The sequence below is a fragment of the Schistocerca cancellata genome, chromosome 3 (genome assembly GCF_023864275.1).
Source record: "Schistocerca cancellata isolate TAMUIC-IGC-003103 chromosome 3, iqSchCanc2.1, whole genome shotgun sequence".
Classification (NCBI taxonomy): Eukaryota; Metazoa; Arthropoda; class Insecta; order Orthoptera; family Acrididae; genus Schistocerca; species Schistocerca cancellata.
The window spans coordinates 255,983,404-255,998,330 of NC_064628.1; the positions used below are offsets into that span (position 1 = coordinate 255,983,404).

At 37.5% G+C, this 14,927-nt stretch overlaps 1 protein-coding gene across 2 annotated transcripts in view; it reads left to right on the plus strand.

Moving 5' to 3' along the window:
• The window catches only part of LOC126174903 (caprin homolog), an 84,422-nt gene that overhangs the window by 24,454 nt on the left and 45,041 nt on the right, over positions 1-14,927 (plus strand). For both annotated transcript variants that reach the window (XM_049921332.1, XM_049921333.1), the window contains exons 3-5: positions 7,961-8,122; positions 8,201-8,368; positions 9,801-9,945. In XM_049921332.1, coding sequence (XP_049777289.1) covers positions 7,961-8,122; positions 8,201-8,368; positions 9,801-9,945 — 475 coding nt within the window. The remainder of the gene's footprint in view (positions 1-7,960; positions 8,123-8,200; positions 8,369-9,800; positions 9,946-14,927) is intronic.

Here is a 14,927-nt window from a genome sequence, read left to right on the forward strand (position 1 = left end):
TCTTAACTTTCAGCATAGGGCTGGAACATGTACACACACTATTGCTAAAGTTTAAAAGAACTGTTGATGGTGTAGTGGATATATATGCACCCTGCAGAACAGTTCATAATGGAAGGGAACATCTGTGGTATAGTCACTAGACATTGAGATTACTATGTAATAGGTATAAAACAAAGCATAGGGCTAGAAAGAGAGAGAGGGGGGGGGGATATGGTAAATGAAATGTGTGGGGCTGTCAAGAGAGCAATGCATGATGCCTTCAATGACTATTGTAGCAGAGTATTGTCAAATGATATTTCAGAAAAACCAGATAAATTCTGGTCATGTGTAAAGGCTGTTAGAGGCACCAAAGTTAGTGTCCAGTCCATAGTGAATGACACTGGAACTGAAATTGAGGGTAGCAAAGCAAAAGCTGAAATACATAACTCAGTTTTCAGATGTTCCTTTACAAAGGAACAGGAGAATTGCTCTAATTTAATCCTCTTACATTGAAAAGATGAATGAAATAAGTGTTGGTGTCAATGGTGTTGAGAAACAGCTGAAATTGTTAAAATTGAAGAAATCTCCAGGGCCTACTGAAATCCCTATCAGGTTCAACCTGCCATGCAATATCCTTCACTTTGATTTGTTGTATAACCTTGGAACATATTCTGAGCTCAAACATAATGAGGTATCTTGAACAGAATGACCTCAGTGCCAATTGGCATGGATTCCAAAATCATCGTGTGAAACACAACTCACACTATTCTCAAATGGCATACTGAAAGCTTAGGATCAATGCAGTCAGGAAGATGCAGTATTTCTTGCTTTCTGAAAATCATGCGACTCAGTGTCCAGTGTATCTTGGATGGAGTAATTGTCAGATGTAGAAGTAACTTGGTGTGCCCCACAGAAGTGTGTTGTGACCCTTATTGTTCCTGCTGTAATTTAATGACATAATGGACAACATTAATAGTAACATGAGGCTTTTTGCAGATGATGCAGTTACCTAGAATAAAGTACTATCTGAAAGCAGCTGTATAAATATTAAGTCAGATGTTGATAAGATTTCAAAGTTGGGAACTTGCTTTAAATGTTCAGAAATGCAAAATTGTGCATTTCACAGCGAAAACATAGCATCATATGACTATAATATCAGTGAGTCACTGTTGGAATCAGCAAACATGTACAGACAGCTGGGATATGACAAGTAATGATCACATAAGCTCAGTCTTTGGTAAAGCAGGTGGGGGAGTGAAATCACTCTGCAAAGTAGTGCTTACAATTACTTGTGTGACCAGTTCTAGAATATTGCTAAAGTAAGAGACCTGTTTGAATGTGGATAGAGAAGGGCAACATGAATAGTGACAGTTTTCTTTGATCCATGGGAGTGCATACAGAGATAGTGAAGGAACTGATCTGGAAGACTCTTAAAAAGATACACATAAACTATCCCGAGAAATTCTGTTAATGAAGTTTCAAGATTTGGCTTTAAATGACGACTCAACATGTACTACAATCCCCTACATATTGCTCACATAGCAATCAAGAGGATAAGATTAGAATTATGGCACACAGTGAGGCATTCAAACAATTGTTCTTCCTCCTGCACTCCATAACGGAATGGAACGATGGTATGCAGAGTGTAGATGTAGATGAGTAGGCTGGACTATAAAAAGGGAAACAGTACTCTGTTGTCACATGGGGCAGTTCTTTAGACAGTGGAAATGGCACTTCTTGTCTGATGGTGGGTTATTACTGTTTGCTAGAGAAAAATATTGCCCCCCTCTCTCTCTCTCTCTCTCTCTCTCTCTCTCTCTCTCTCTCTCTCTCTCTCTGATTAAGCACAAATAGTCCTCAAACTGGATAATCTGTGCACGAATAATTGAGAGAACACAATGGTTGCAGCCTTTTAATTTTGCGAGCATCCACTGTACTTACCTTATGTTCATGCATGAGGCACTCTAATCTTTCGTAAAATTTGTATTTCACATCAAGAACGTCTTTGGTCTTGGGACGTGAGTCTGACACTGTGGGTTTTTTAACAGAATCCTGGCTTGGGTGTTGCTTATCAGCTTGTAGAGGTTATTGTTTGTTCAAAATATGCAATGTATTGGTGTCACAGTTAGCTTGCACTACATTCTCATCTTCATTTCCATTGTCCTCTAGGAGAACAATATTTTTGATTGAAGTTAGTTATCTCCTTTTTTACTATGTGAATAAAAGCATACTTCAATAATACCCCTTAAGTCATGAGGTGACATTTTGTAACTTATACTAAGACTTGTTTAAACAGAGATTCAAGGTGCAAATCATTTGAAATTTTTAATTAAAATTATCATCATCATCATTTAAGACTGATTATGCCTTTCAGCGTTCAGTCTGGAGCATAGCCCCCCTTATACAGTTCCTCCATGATCCCCTATTCAGTGCTAACATTGGTGCCTCTTCTGATGTTAAACCTATTACTTCAAAATTATTCTTAACCGAATCCAGGTACCTTCTCCTCGGTCTGCCCCGACTCCTCCTACCCTCTACAGCTGAATCCATGAGTCTCTTGGGTAACCTTGCTTCTCCCATGCGTGTAACATGACCCCACCATCTAAGCCTGTTCGCCCTGGCTGCTACATCTATAGAGTTCATTCCCAGTTTTTCTTTGATTTCCTCATTGTGGACACCCTCCTGCCATTGTTCCCATCTACTAGTACGTGCAATCATCCTAGCTACTTTCATATCCGTAACCTCAACCTTGTTAAGGTAACCTGAATCCACCCAGCTTTCACTCCCATACAACAAAGTTGGTCGAAAGATTGAATGGTGCACAGATAACTTAGTCTTGGTACTGACTTCCTTCTTGCAGAAGAGAGTAGATCGTAGCTGAGTGCTCACTGCATTAGCTTTGCTACACCTAGCTTCCAGTTCTTTCACTATGTTGGCATCCTGTGAGAATATGCATCCTAAGTACTCGAAACCGTCCACCTGTTCTAACTTTGTTCCTCCTATTTGGCACTCAATCCGTTTATATTTCTTTCCCACTGACATTACTTTCGTTTTGGAGATGCTAATCTTCATACCATAGTCCTTACATTTCTGCTCTAGCTCTGAAATATTACTTTGCAAACTTTCAATCGAATCTGCCATCACAATTAAGTCATCCGCATATGCAAGACTGCTTATTTTGTGTTCACATATCTTAATCTCACCCAGCCAGTCTATTGTTTTCAACATATGATCCATAAATAATATGAACAACAGTGGAGACAGGTTGCAGCCTTGTCTTACCCCTGAAACTACTCTGAACCATGAACTCAATTTACCGTCAACTCTAACTGCTGCCTGACTATCCATGTAAAGACCTTTAATTGCTTGCAAAAGTTTGCCTCCTATTCCATAATCTTGTAGAACAGACAATAACTTCCTCCTAGGAACCCGGTCATATTCCTTTTCTAGATCTATAAAGCATAGATACAATTCCCTGTTCCACTCAATAACACTTCTCCATTATTTGCTGTAAGCTAAAGATCTGGTCCTGACAACCTCTAAGAGGCCTAAACCCACACTGATTTTCATCCAATTGGTCCTCAACTAACACTCGCACTTTCCTTTCAACGATACCTGAGAAGATTTTACCCACAACGCTGATTAAAGAGATACCTCTGTAGTTGTTACAATCTTTTCTGTTTCCATGTTTAAAGATTGGTGTGATTACTGCTTTTGTCCAGTCTGATGGAACCTGTCCCGACTCCCAGGCCATTTCAATTATCCTGTGTAGCCATTAAAGACCTGACATTCTACTGTATTTGATGAGTTCCGACTTAATTTCATCGACCCCAGCCGCTTTATTGCACTGCAATCTATTGACCATTTTTTCCACTTCCTCAAATGTGATCCTATTTCCATCATCATTCCTATCCCATTCTACCTCGAAATCTGAAACATTACTGATCGCATTTTCACCTACATTGAGCAACTCTTCAAAATATTCCCTCCATCTGCCCAAGGCATCCACAGGATTCACCAGCAGTTTTCCTGACCTGTCCAAAATACTTGTCATTTCCTTCTTACCTCCCTTTCGAAGACTGCTAATTACACTCCAGAATGGTTTTCCAGCAGCTTGACCCATAGTCTCCAACCTGTTTCCAAAGTCTTCCCACAATTTCTTCTTGGATGCTGCAATTATCTGTTTGGCTTTGTTTCTTTCTTCAACATAACTTTCTCTGTCTACCTGGGTTCTGGTATGTAGCCATTTTTGATACGTCTTCTTTTTCCTTTTACAGGCTGCCTTGACTACTGTATCATTCCACCAAGCTGTTTGCTTCTTCCTACTTTTACACACTACTGTTCCAAGACATTCTTTAGCCACTTCTAGTACTGTGTCCCTGTACCTTGTCCATTCCTTTTCCAATGACTGTAATTGACTACATTGAACTAACTGGTACCTTTCTGAGATCGCTGTTATGTACTTCTGCCTGATTTCCTTATCCTGAAGTTTCTCCACTCTTATCCTCCTACATATGGACCTGACCTCCTGCACTTTCGGCCTCACAATCCCAATTTCACTGCAGATTAAATAATGATCAGTGTCATCAAAGAATCCCCTGAATACGTGTGTGTCCCTCACAGCCTTCCTGAATTCCTGATCTGTTATTATATAGTCAATGACAGATCTGGTTCCCCTGCCTTCCAATGTATACCGGTGAATGTTCTTATGTTTAAAAAAGCAGTTTGTGATTACTAAGCCCATACTGGCACACAAATCCAAGAGTTGTTTCCCGTTCCTGTTGGCCTCCATATCCTCTCCAAATTTACCCATAACCGTTTCATACCCTTCTGTTCGATTTCCAATCCTGGCATTAAAATCACCCATGAGCAGAACACTGTCCTTGTCCTTTACTCTGACAACTACATCACTGAGTGCCTCATAAAAACTATCCACCTTATCTTGATCTGTCCCTTCACAATGCGAATATACTGACACAATCCTAATTTTCTTACTAGACACTGTCAAATCTATCCACATCAGTCATTCGTTTACATACCTTATTGCAACTACACTGGGTTCCATTTCTTTCCTGATGTAAAGCCCTACACCCCATTGTGCTATTCCTGCTTTGACTCCTGACAGGTAGACCTTGTATTCTCCCACTTCTTCTTCTTTCTCACCCCTTACCCGAATGTCACTAACAGCTAAAACGTCCAGCCCCATCTTACTTGCAGCCTCTGCCAGCTCTACCTTCTTCCCAGAGTAGCCCCCATTGATATTAATAGCTCCCCATCTCATTACCATTTGTTTGCCAAATCGTATCTTAGGAGTCTGTGGTTTGTCAGTTAGAGGTGGGACTCAGTCACCTCCAAAGGTCCGAGGCATTTTGCTCTGATTGTTGCCAGCATCATATTTAAAGTACCAGGGAAGCAGGTTGCTAGCCTTACTTGCCCCGAGTCCCATTGGGTTTTACCCCTAACGGCTGAGGGACTAACCGGTGGATTTGGTAGTCTTTGCCGTTTGAGCACAAAGGTGACCACGACTCAGGATATGTCAGAGATGCCCAGCCTTATTCCAAAGTAACTGGTATCCCGACTGTCGGGACCACTTACTTGGCCACTCATACGTTGCCCGTGGTTCATGAACTAGGACATGACTACAGGAACCCACACCATGAACCAATTAAAATTATATAACATTTATTTTTACAATTATTTAAGTGTTGTTTAAATACTTCATGTTGATTTTACTGCACTGAATAAAACCTGCAGATTGTACTTTGTCTCACAAAATCACTTTTTTCCATATAAAACAAAATTCCAGGATTAAACTTGCACTTCCTCATTAGATTCAAAAAGAAACTGCAAATTTGATATTCAATGCTGGATAGACATTTTTTGTTACTGCCATCCAGAATATATTGGATTTTCACTTGCTTATTTTATTGGAGGAAAAGAAAGGTCCCCACTACAATTGTTCTGAAGTTCTTCTGAATGATCCTCTGCTGACAGAACTGTGATCACTGGCTATTGTATTGGTATATTTCTTGATCTGTATTACCTACATCTTCCTCCATCCACTAACAGTTGCATTAAACTAAGGATCATTAAAACTGACACCTTCCTGAGATTTTATTGTGCGCTATACTGAAGAAAACATGGAAAACATGTATGTAGATCATGAGGTGGGTCTATTACAGCGAGAAAAGATACACTGAACCTTGTTCAGTTGTTAAAAGTTCAGTGTTTACAACACAGTGGATACCAGAACTGGCTCAGTTCTGATACTAAGGTTAAATTGCCCTGCAATCAGCAGTGTTTGTACTGTCGGCCCTTAGTAATTCTAGATTTTATTTCTAGGTTTAAAGTAGCTGTTAACACTGCGCAAGTATTATACATACAAAAATTTAGGTTAAACACTGTTTAAGATTAAGTAACAACTATTTGTGAATGAGATGAGATGTACTGGTCTGTTATGCAGCACTCCATAGGAATTACACAGAATACTGCATTGGTTAATGAATATATATACACGAGATCTACAATATGGCACAGTGGTTAGCACACTGGACTCGCATTCGGGAGGATGATGGGTCAAACTCACGTCCGGTGCATTTTCCCTAAATCCCTACAGCCAAATGCTGGGATGGTTCCTTTGAAAGGGCATAGCCAACTTCCTTCCCTAATGTGATGGGACTGATGGCCTCGCTGTTTAGTCCCCTGCCCCAAATCAACCAACTAACCAATCTCTAGTATGAGTAATATTTGGAGCTTTCAGTGCCAATTTAGACTCCAGACAAAATGTTTTATGAAGTGAAACACGACATTTGTATGTTGACATCAGGATTGTTACTGATTTTATGTCCTAGAACACCCACCTTATATTATGTAGATAAAAATGAGATTGTGTTGGAAAGTCCTGGATTTTTCCATTGTTCCATTTTTAGGAGGAAATATTTTGTATTGTAATTTCTGTACATTGATTATGACAAGAATGAAATTGCTGGTGGTGAATTCTGTGCACCATTGTTTGTGTTACAATATTTGCTGCTGCTCTTCTGGCATTGTCTATTTGCTGTAGTCATTTTGTAAATATCATCTAACTGTGAAAGTTGTTTCTAAACAACCTTGTTCCAATAAGTAGAATCGTTGTGAAGTTAACTTCTTTGTAAGATGCACAGGTCTTGGTCAGATTGAGATTCATTGAAATAGTTCTGACAATGCATCTGTGAAAGAGAGAACTTTAAAAAGTCCTTGTCTGACAAGCCATTGAGCAATATTCGGTTTGGGTTACTTAACATCTTAGCTTTCCACTTAAAATACAGAAGTTTGTTCAGCACGAATCTGTGAAGCAAAAGCATATGCTTCTTGTTGAGAGAAAAGTCACTCATAGAAAGGCGATATGCCAACAATTAAGCGGAAATGTCTATATTTTGTAGAAGGAACAATAATACTAAAAGGCTAGACCCCTGCCAACACATAGATGTGTTGAGTGACACAGGCACTTTAAGAAGGTAGATATTATTAGCTATCACACAAAATTCATAAGATGTAAGCAAAAGAAAATGCATATGTCCACCCAAACATAACTCTCACACGTGGCCAGTCATCTCGTTGCTTGATTATCTAGGAATAATAGTGATGATGTTATGTTGTCAATATAGTCCATACACACACATTTTCTCAATATATCAAGCTTTCATAATTATTTTTCTTGCGTGCCTTAACTTGGTGTTAGCACATCCTGTCAAACTTAAAGAATATTTGTTATCTGTATGGTAAGTACTTGTCATTGTAATCAGTTCATTGAATTCTTTGCAGTATAGATGTATCACACACATTATTCTTTTGTGATCAGTACAAAAGTTGAAAAAACTCTGTTAAATTGTATTTGAAACTGCCCATACTTAAGGCAGATATATGTAATGCATCAGAAAGAGATGTGCTGTAGTTTTTTTATATAATGTTCATCACATAACACCCAAAACTTTTGCTCTAGGATGTACTGCAGAGTATGGGGCAAGATACTGTTCGGGAAGATTTTTTGGCTGGTAGAAATGGTGCAGCGCAGCTGACTGAAGAAGATTTAAAGTATCTGGACGACTTATATGTTGAGGTTTCTCCAAAGCATGGAGGGGAAGAAGGCACACCATCATTCCAGGTATGAATCGGACTCATCTTTTGTCTTTCCATTTTTCTCTCTCTTTGTAAATTTGATAATTCTCTTCTGCATCCACAGGAGCAAGTGAATCTTTCTGCTGAACACCTACTAGCTATTGTTGAAGGGAAACCAAAAGAGCTTGTTGGGACGACATGTGCAAAACTGAAAGAAATTGTAACAACCATAGTCAGTTGTGGATATTTTGACCAGTCTGTGGAAGAAGCTGTAGAGGAGACTACAGGAGAGGTGAGTATATCTACCTTTACAGACTCATCCCTCCCCTGTCATTCTCTCCATCTAAAACTGTAAAACATCTTCCTTGTTGTTGATACCACAGCAGTATCATCATCTTTGATGTGCATTTATAATCTTTCCTATGCATGTGCAATAATTGTATTTTACTGTATGTAGTGCTCTTGTCACTTTCATTGCAGCATTGTTGAGGTTGTGTGTGTATTCTATACCACAAATGTTCATAACACATCGCTGTCAATCTGGTCCACTCATTTAGTATATTCAGAACACTAGCATGCCAGTTACCCTCCAAAGGTCACAGAAGTTAGGGCATTGTTTGGTTTAGTTTGAATATGAAATGTTCCCTTCTCACAATACAGTTAGCTTAATCTATACCTCATTGGAGTGAAGTGGCTCTGTGCTTAAACAAGAATGGTTAATGGTTTGTTAAATCTGGAGATTGGAAAGAGTCTAACTTTTTAAAAATTATAATTCTATTGTAACTCAGACAACATATTTGTGACACAGGTGCAGATGCACTGCTGATCTCTAAGTAGTTCTTAAAACAGTAAGCAAAAATCCAGTGTATCAACCATTTTTGGCAGACTATCCTCGAGTCATTTTTATGGAAATGTGAACAGAGTTAATAAGGCTGCCACATGAAGGTCTGATAGTGATAACTTTCTTATTTCTGCACAGGCTTATTGCAGATAATGGTATTTGAGATCCATGTGGTTCTAGGGGATGATGCAATAATTGCTGCATCAGTGATTTGTAAGTGATGAGGAATGTTTAGTTAGTGATTTTGTAGTGAACTAAAGAGCAAGCAACTGTAAAAACTGAACAAACTGCTGGAAAGGGTCAGAATATTGAGAAGGTATTACTAAGTGTCACTATGATCACACCTTCATTCAGGCTTTGATAAAATACACCTACTACTTGAAATCACAGATAATACTCATTCAGTAAGGTGTACAAACAGTTTTGCTTGTATTAAGTGTCCAAACAATGTAGATAATGCTTAGAAATGGTAGGTGTTATATTATTTTGATGTACAATAACACCTCTATACTTTTTCGTTTCTTCATTTCTCTTGTATCACAACTTGTATCCCAGTATAATTCTTGCAGATGCGAAAGAAATGTTAAAAACCCTTTAAGATAAAATTTTTAAGAGATGGTATACTTTAATTTGTGCAGTATATACATAGACAAGAAATAAAAATTATGGGACCTCTCCAATGTTTTTCCAATCACCTACCTGCTGCCAATCACCTCACCTGTATGACCTCTGTTGCCCCTCAGATGTATGGGTACTGCCATGAAGTATATAATTTAATATTAATTTCTTAGCCATATTTAACTGATTGAAATGTAGGAAAATAGTTGCAAGTATATTTGTGATGCAGCATTGTTCACAATTATAAAGATTCTTTCAATTGTAGAATGTTGCACCTGAAGGAGAGGTCCCTACGAATGCAGTTGCTGAAGAAACGGCAGCAGCAGTGGCTGTTGAAGAGCCTGCTGTATACCCAGTACCTGAACAGCCAGCAGTTTGTCCTGATGAAACCCCGCAAACATTCCCAGCAGGTACTTTATTTATAAAGATTTGTTTTATTCTTTTACTGTATTTTTCAGCACTGACTCATGTAAATGGTATCATAATAGGTTTCAACTTCTTAGCAAGTCGTAATCAGAAGATTTGAACATGATATGTAGTAATTCATCGGTTGTACTATGAGTTACTATGTAACTTAAATGGTCTGACACCTTGCTAAATGATGAAACTGGTCATGATGCCATTTGTGTGACCTCAAACTGAAAGTGCAATAAAAGAATTTTGCTTATGGGTGGTCAATGTGTTTCACTAACACCATATTCTTAGTCTGTATAAACTTGTTTTATTACTATTTTGTTCAGAAGTCAAAACATACGAGCGTAGTGAACAATACATCAGAACAAAGTGTTCTGATGGTCAGTTGTAATAATAATACAGACTGAATGAAATTTCTGAATCAGTGTTTAAAGGTCACATCATCTGCTACATGAAATTTTAATACTAAACATGACAGCACTATGAAACTCGTACTTCTGTCTGTATCGTTGAATTCTATAGTAGAATTTTTAAACCAGTATAAGATACTCGTAACTTTTATGCTGGTGAGCTTTTCTGTGATACTCTGGAACCAGCACTCTGGAGAAGGCTGGAATAGGTAAGATCAATGAAGTTGAAAAAACTAACTTAAAGGTAAAACCTCTTCGCAGCACGTAAAATGGTGGAAAACTGTTATCCAAAATGATTTGTTTGGAGGTGTAAAAAGATCATTGAGTTTCAAAAACCTAAAAAAAGTTTCTGCTATTAATGAATGGGCCAAATGTGAATTTAAAACTTTTGGATGACTTTAACAAGGAACTAAAAGAATCTTTAGGTTGTTAACAATTGCTACAAACTGGTATCTGCAGTTTGCATTACAACATGACCACTTTCAGAACAGGCATTTCCAAAACTAATTGGAGAATTGTCATTTTTTAGGGTACTATTAATTATTTTGTGATTTGCCTGTACAAAGGTCACAATACCAAGTGTACCGATATAAAATGAGCATTTTTTGTGAAAATGAAACACTAATTTTGAATTGAAAAGTAAAAACCTTTTATTCAAAGTACTGACCATTGCTTTCTATACATTTTGACCACCTTTCTGGCAATTTGTGGACACCACACAAATAAAAATGGTCTTTTTAAGCAAACCAATCAGACACCCAAATTTAGACTTCTTCATAGGAATCGGTGTTCCTCAGCCAATGTGTGTCCCATTGATGAAAACAAATGGTAGTCGGAAGGGGCCAAGTCTGGTGAATACAGCAGGTGGGATAGCAGCTCCCAGCCAAGTGTTTTGATTGTATCCTGAACCAGTTTTGCTTTGTGTGCAGGTGCATTGTTATGTAAAAAAAATACTTTGCAATGTCTTCTGGCCCATTCTGGTCTTTTTTCGATCAATGCATAGTTCAAATTGATCATTTGTTGTCTGTAGCGATTAGTATTCAGTGTCACCAGGTTTTAGAGGCTCATAATACACCACACCTTTCTGATCCCACCAAACACAGAGCATTGTCTTCTTGCCAAATCGATCTGGTTTTGCAGTTGGTGTTGATGGTTCTCCAGGATTAACCCATGATTTTTCCCATTTAGGATTCTTAAAATAAATCCATTTTTAATCACCAGTAACAATTCGATGCAAAATTGATTTTCTTTCATGTCTTTGAAGCAAAATTTGACAAATGATTTTTCGGTTTTCCATCTGTCTTTCATTCAGTTCATGTGGCACCCATTTTCCACACTTTTGGATCTTTCCCATAGCTTTCAAACAGAGATTTTTTTGCAACATTTAGCATTGCTGCCATTTGCTTCTGACTCAAAGTATCATCTTCATCCAATATTGCTTGCAATTTGGCATATTCGAACTTTTTTTGGTAGTCTTCCACGTTCTTCATTTCTTACATCAAAGTCATTGTTTCTGAAACTATCTTTTGCTTCTGATAGAGCATGATCACCATATTCCTTGACAAGCATTCATGCAACTCTGCAGCACTTTTTTTTTTTTTTTTTTTCAAATGAAAACAAGAAATTAATGCTTTCCGCAAATCATCACTTTCTGCACAAAATTCGACATTAACACGATGAAAACATATGATGATGTTTGTTCCATGACTTGACGTATACTAAATATATTTGACAGATGTCATACCAACCAAACAAAAAAAATTAAGACACTTTAACAACAAATGTTCCCTATTGACACATTTATATCTTAATGCTCATTCATTCCGGTACACCTGGTACAATGAGATATCTGGATCTTCTTATTCGTCTTTTTGTGGAACAAGATGGGTCAAAAAGCCAATGCGCAGTTGAAAAAGCTTTGGTAATTCTTGTTCATACCTGAACTTATGTTACTGAGATAAATAGAAAAAAATTCCTCAGTCGCCAAGTTTGAGTTGTTTCTGAAGCTGTAAGTGACAAATTGCTATCACCAAAACTGACATTTTGTAGTTAAACAGCACATTTGTTGGAACCATTTTTACTTGATATTCAGAGTGATGTCCCGATGGCTCCATTTCTGCGTGATGTACATAACCTTATTAACATTTTGACGCAGTGAGTTGTGAAACTAGATGCCTAAAAGCAAAAAATAATCTTTAGTCAAAATAGACTTAAAGTATGTAAAAGTGTAATTACAGCAATATAATTCAATCTGGATTTTGCTGCAAGAAGCCCACAGGAAAAATTAAGAATTTATCTGAAGAGGAAATATTGTTGCTAAAAGAAAACGGGTGAATATGCATTTGTAGCATAGTAGAGAAGTTGCAAGAAAGATCACTGCCCAAATACAACTTAATACATAAGATTTCCTGTTTGAATCCAGAAGTTACATTAAATCAGGAAGTAGCTCAAAGAAGATTGACAGTGTCTTGAAATTTTGATATCAAACGGAAGAATGTATGGTTCAAAGGCAAACTGTGTCAAGTGTGAATTTGTGGAGAGGAAAATGAAGACGAAGTTTCATAAATTCTGTATTAATGTAATCAAATTATCTTCAAAGCTATGCCTATATCACATGCAGCCAAAGTCTTGCTGAGGACACTCAACAGAAGGCTATATGGAAATAAGAATTGCGTAATAGATGAACAATTTGGTTTGTCGAGGAGTGGGAACTAGAGATGCCATTGGGCTACTGAGTGTGATAGGGGAGAGGTACATGGAGAAGAAAAGGAAGGTGTATGTTGTGTTCATTGATCTTGAGAAGGCTTTTGATTGTGTCAGATGGGACAAACTTATGGAAATCATATGGAAACATGGAGTTGACTGGGGGTATAGACGGCTAATTAGAAATTTATATTGGAACCAGAGAGCAAGAGTAAGAATAGGTCATGTGATCAGTGAAGAAATTGAACTGGGAAGAGGTGTAAGACAAGGTTGTTGTTTATCACCAACACTGTTTAGTATATATCTGGAGGAAATTATTAGTGAAAGTTTTGATGGAAGGAGACGTGTTTGTACAGGGGGTTGGAGAGTGGAGTGTATAAGATTTGCAGACGACATGGTTGTGATGGCAGAAAGTGCAAGAGAGATTGAACAAATTTTAGATGATCCAAACACAAAATTAGAATAATATGGAATGAAGATCAACAAGAAGAAAACGAAAAGCATGGTAACTGGAGGAAAGGGGAGAAAATGCTGCATGAAAATGGGGGGAGAGGAAATAGAGAAAGTGAATAACTTCAATTATTTGGGAAGTGTGATAATGGATGATATGTATTGCTCAACAGAAATTAGGAAAAGGCAAAAGGATTAAAGAGGAAACAGAAATTACTTTGTGGACCACTAAACATAGATCTGAGTAAAAGACTTGCCAAATGTTACATCAGGAACTTTGCACTATATGGTGCAGAGACCTGGACACTGAGGAAGGAAGATGAAAGAAGATTGGAGGCACTAGAGATGTGGGTATGGAGAAGAATGGAAAAAGTGAAATGGGAAGACCAAGTGAGGAATGAAGTAGTATTAAGAAGAGTTGGAGAAGAAACAAACATGCTGAGAGTCATCAGAAAGAGAGAAAGGTACTGGATTGGACATTGTCTGAGGAGGGACTGTTTATTGAAGAAAGGAATAGAAGGAATGGTGGAGGGGAAAAGGGGAAGAGGAAAAAGAATGCTGGACAATATCAAAGGAGGCAAATATTCAGAAATAAAGACTGGCTATGGACTGATAAAAGTGGAAGACACTTAACCAATGACAAGATCTGCCATAAGGCAGAATACCATACATAGATGCCCAAATTTCCAAGGTTTTATGCAATTTTAATAATCTCACATAGAAATGCTTATGTTGAGCTAGGCTCTTCTGTAAACTCTGAAATTATAGTTGAAAATCAAACAGAAAACTCTTCATTGCTCTAAGATACGTATATGATACCCTCCAGGACACAAATGGAGTTGACAGTTTGAGCATCGACAAGTCACACTGTTTTCGCAACACACATTCATTTTACAAAGGCAGACAATATGAAACATAAGGCGAAGAAAGATGAACGAGAAAAGGAGAAACAATTGTTGAACAAATTAAAGCCAGGTGAAATCAAAGAATTAAAAACATAAAGAGCATGTATGTTGAGTGAAGTCTCAAAGATTTTGGCAGAAATAGAAAATTTAAAGAAAAGATTTATTCATTTTTATCATGACATATTTCCACAGTCTGTTCCCTGTAATCAGTAAGTTGCAATGTATATGTATCTGTAAAAACAGAATTTGCAATTTTTTATTTTTTATTGCCTGTTAATTAAAACACAGTATTTAACAACTTTTTAAAAAGTAAGTTCTGTATGTGATTTATACTACTAAAGAAATAACTTGTAATTAATTATGCATATTCTAATAATTGTCAATACATATAAAGTTTTGGTAATAGGTTGTTTTAGTCTCAAATTTAACATGGAAAAAAAATTGCCCTTAAAAAGGCTGCAAAAACTGTGGATTTGAAAATGTATCACTGGACAACTTGCCTGGAAGACC